The sequence below is a fragment of the Myotis davidii genome, unplaced genomic scaffold, assembly GCF_000327345.1.
Source record: "Myotis davidii unplaced genomic scaffold, ASM32734v1 scaffold545, whole genome shotgun sequence".
In the NCBI taxonomy this organism is placed as follows: domain Eukaryota; kingdom Metazoa; phylum Chordata; class Mammalia; order Chiroptera; family Vespertilionidae; genus Myotis; species Myotis davidii.
The window spans coordinates 967,446-967,708 of record NW_006296634.1 but is presented as its reverse complement, the minus strand read 5'-3'; the positions used below and the strand labels follow the sequence as shown (position 1 = coordinate 967,708).

At 36.1% G+C, this 263-nt stretch overlaps 1 protein-coding gene across 1 annotated transcript in view; it reads right to left on the bottom strand.

Moving 5' to 3' along the window:
• Window positions 1-241: 241 nt before the first annotated feature.
• Window positions 242-263, bottom strand: part of NRG2 (neuregulin 2) — a gene marked incomplete at its 5' end in the record, with an annotated part of 193,791 nt that continues 193,769 nt past the window's right edge. The window contains one exon of the mRNA XM_006772480.1: window positions 242-259. Within this exon, the coding sequence (XP_006772543.1) occupies window positions 242-259 (18 nt within the window). The remainder of the gene's footprint in view (window positions 260-263) is intronic.

The window sequence follows — 263 nt, the reverse complement described above, 5'->3', positions numbered from 1 at the left end:
TGTTGTTTCTTTTTTTTTTCCCGAAGCTGTAAATCAGGATGTTACATATAAATAGTTTCCCTATAAAAACGTCTTTGCCGTTAGCTAGTATTGTAAGACAATTTTTGCTAAAATGAAAATAAAACATTTTGTTATACCTTTTTCCTTTTATAGAAAATAAAAATATTTTTATTTCTTTTTTTCCTCCTTTCTCCAGTTGGTGGTTGCCCTTCTCCTTAAAGACAGGGGAGGGAGGCGGGCCCTAGAGGGGCGCCGAGTCCTGC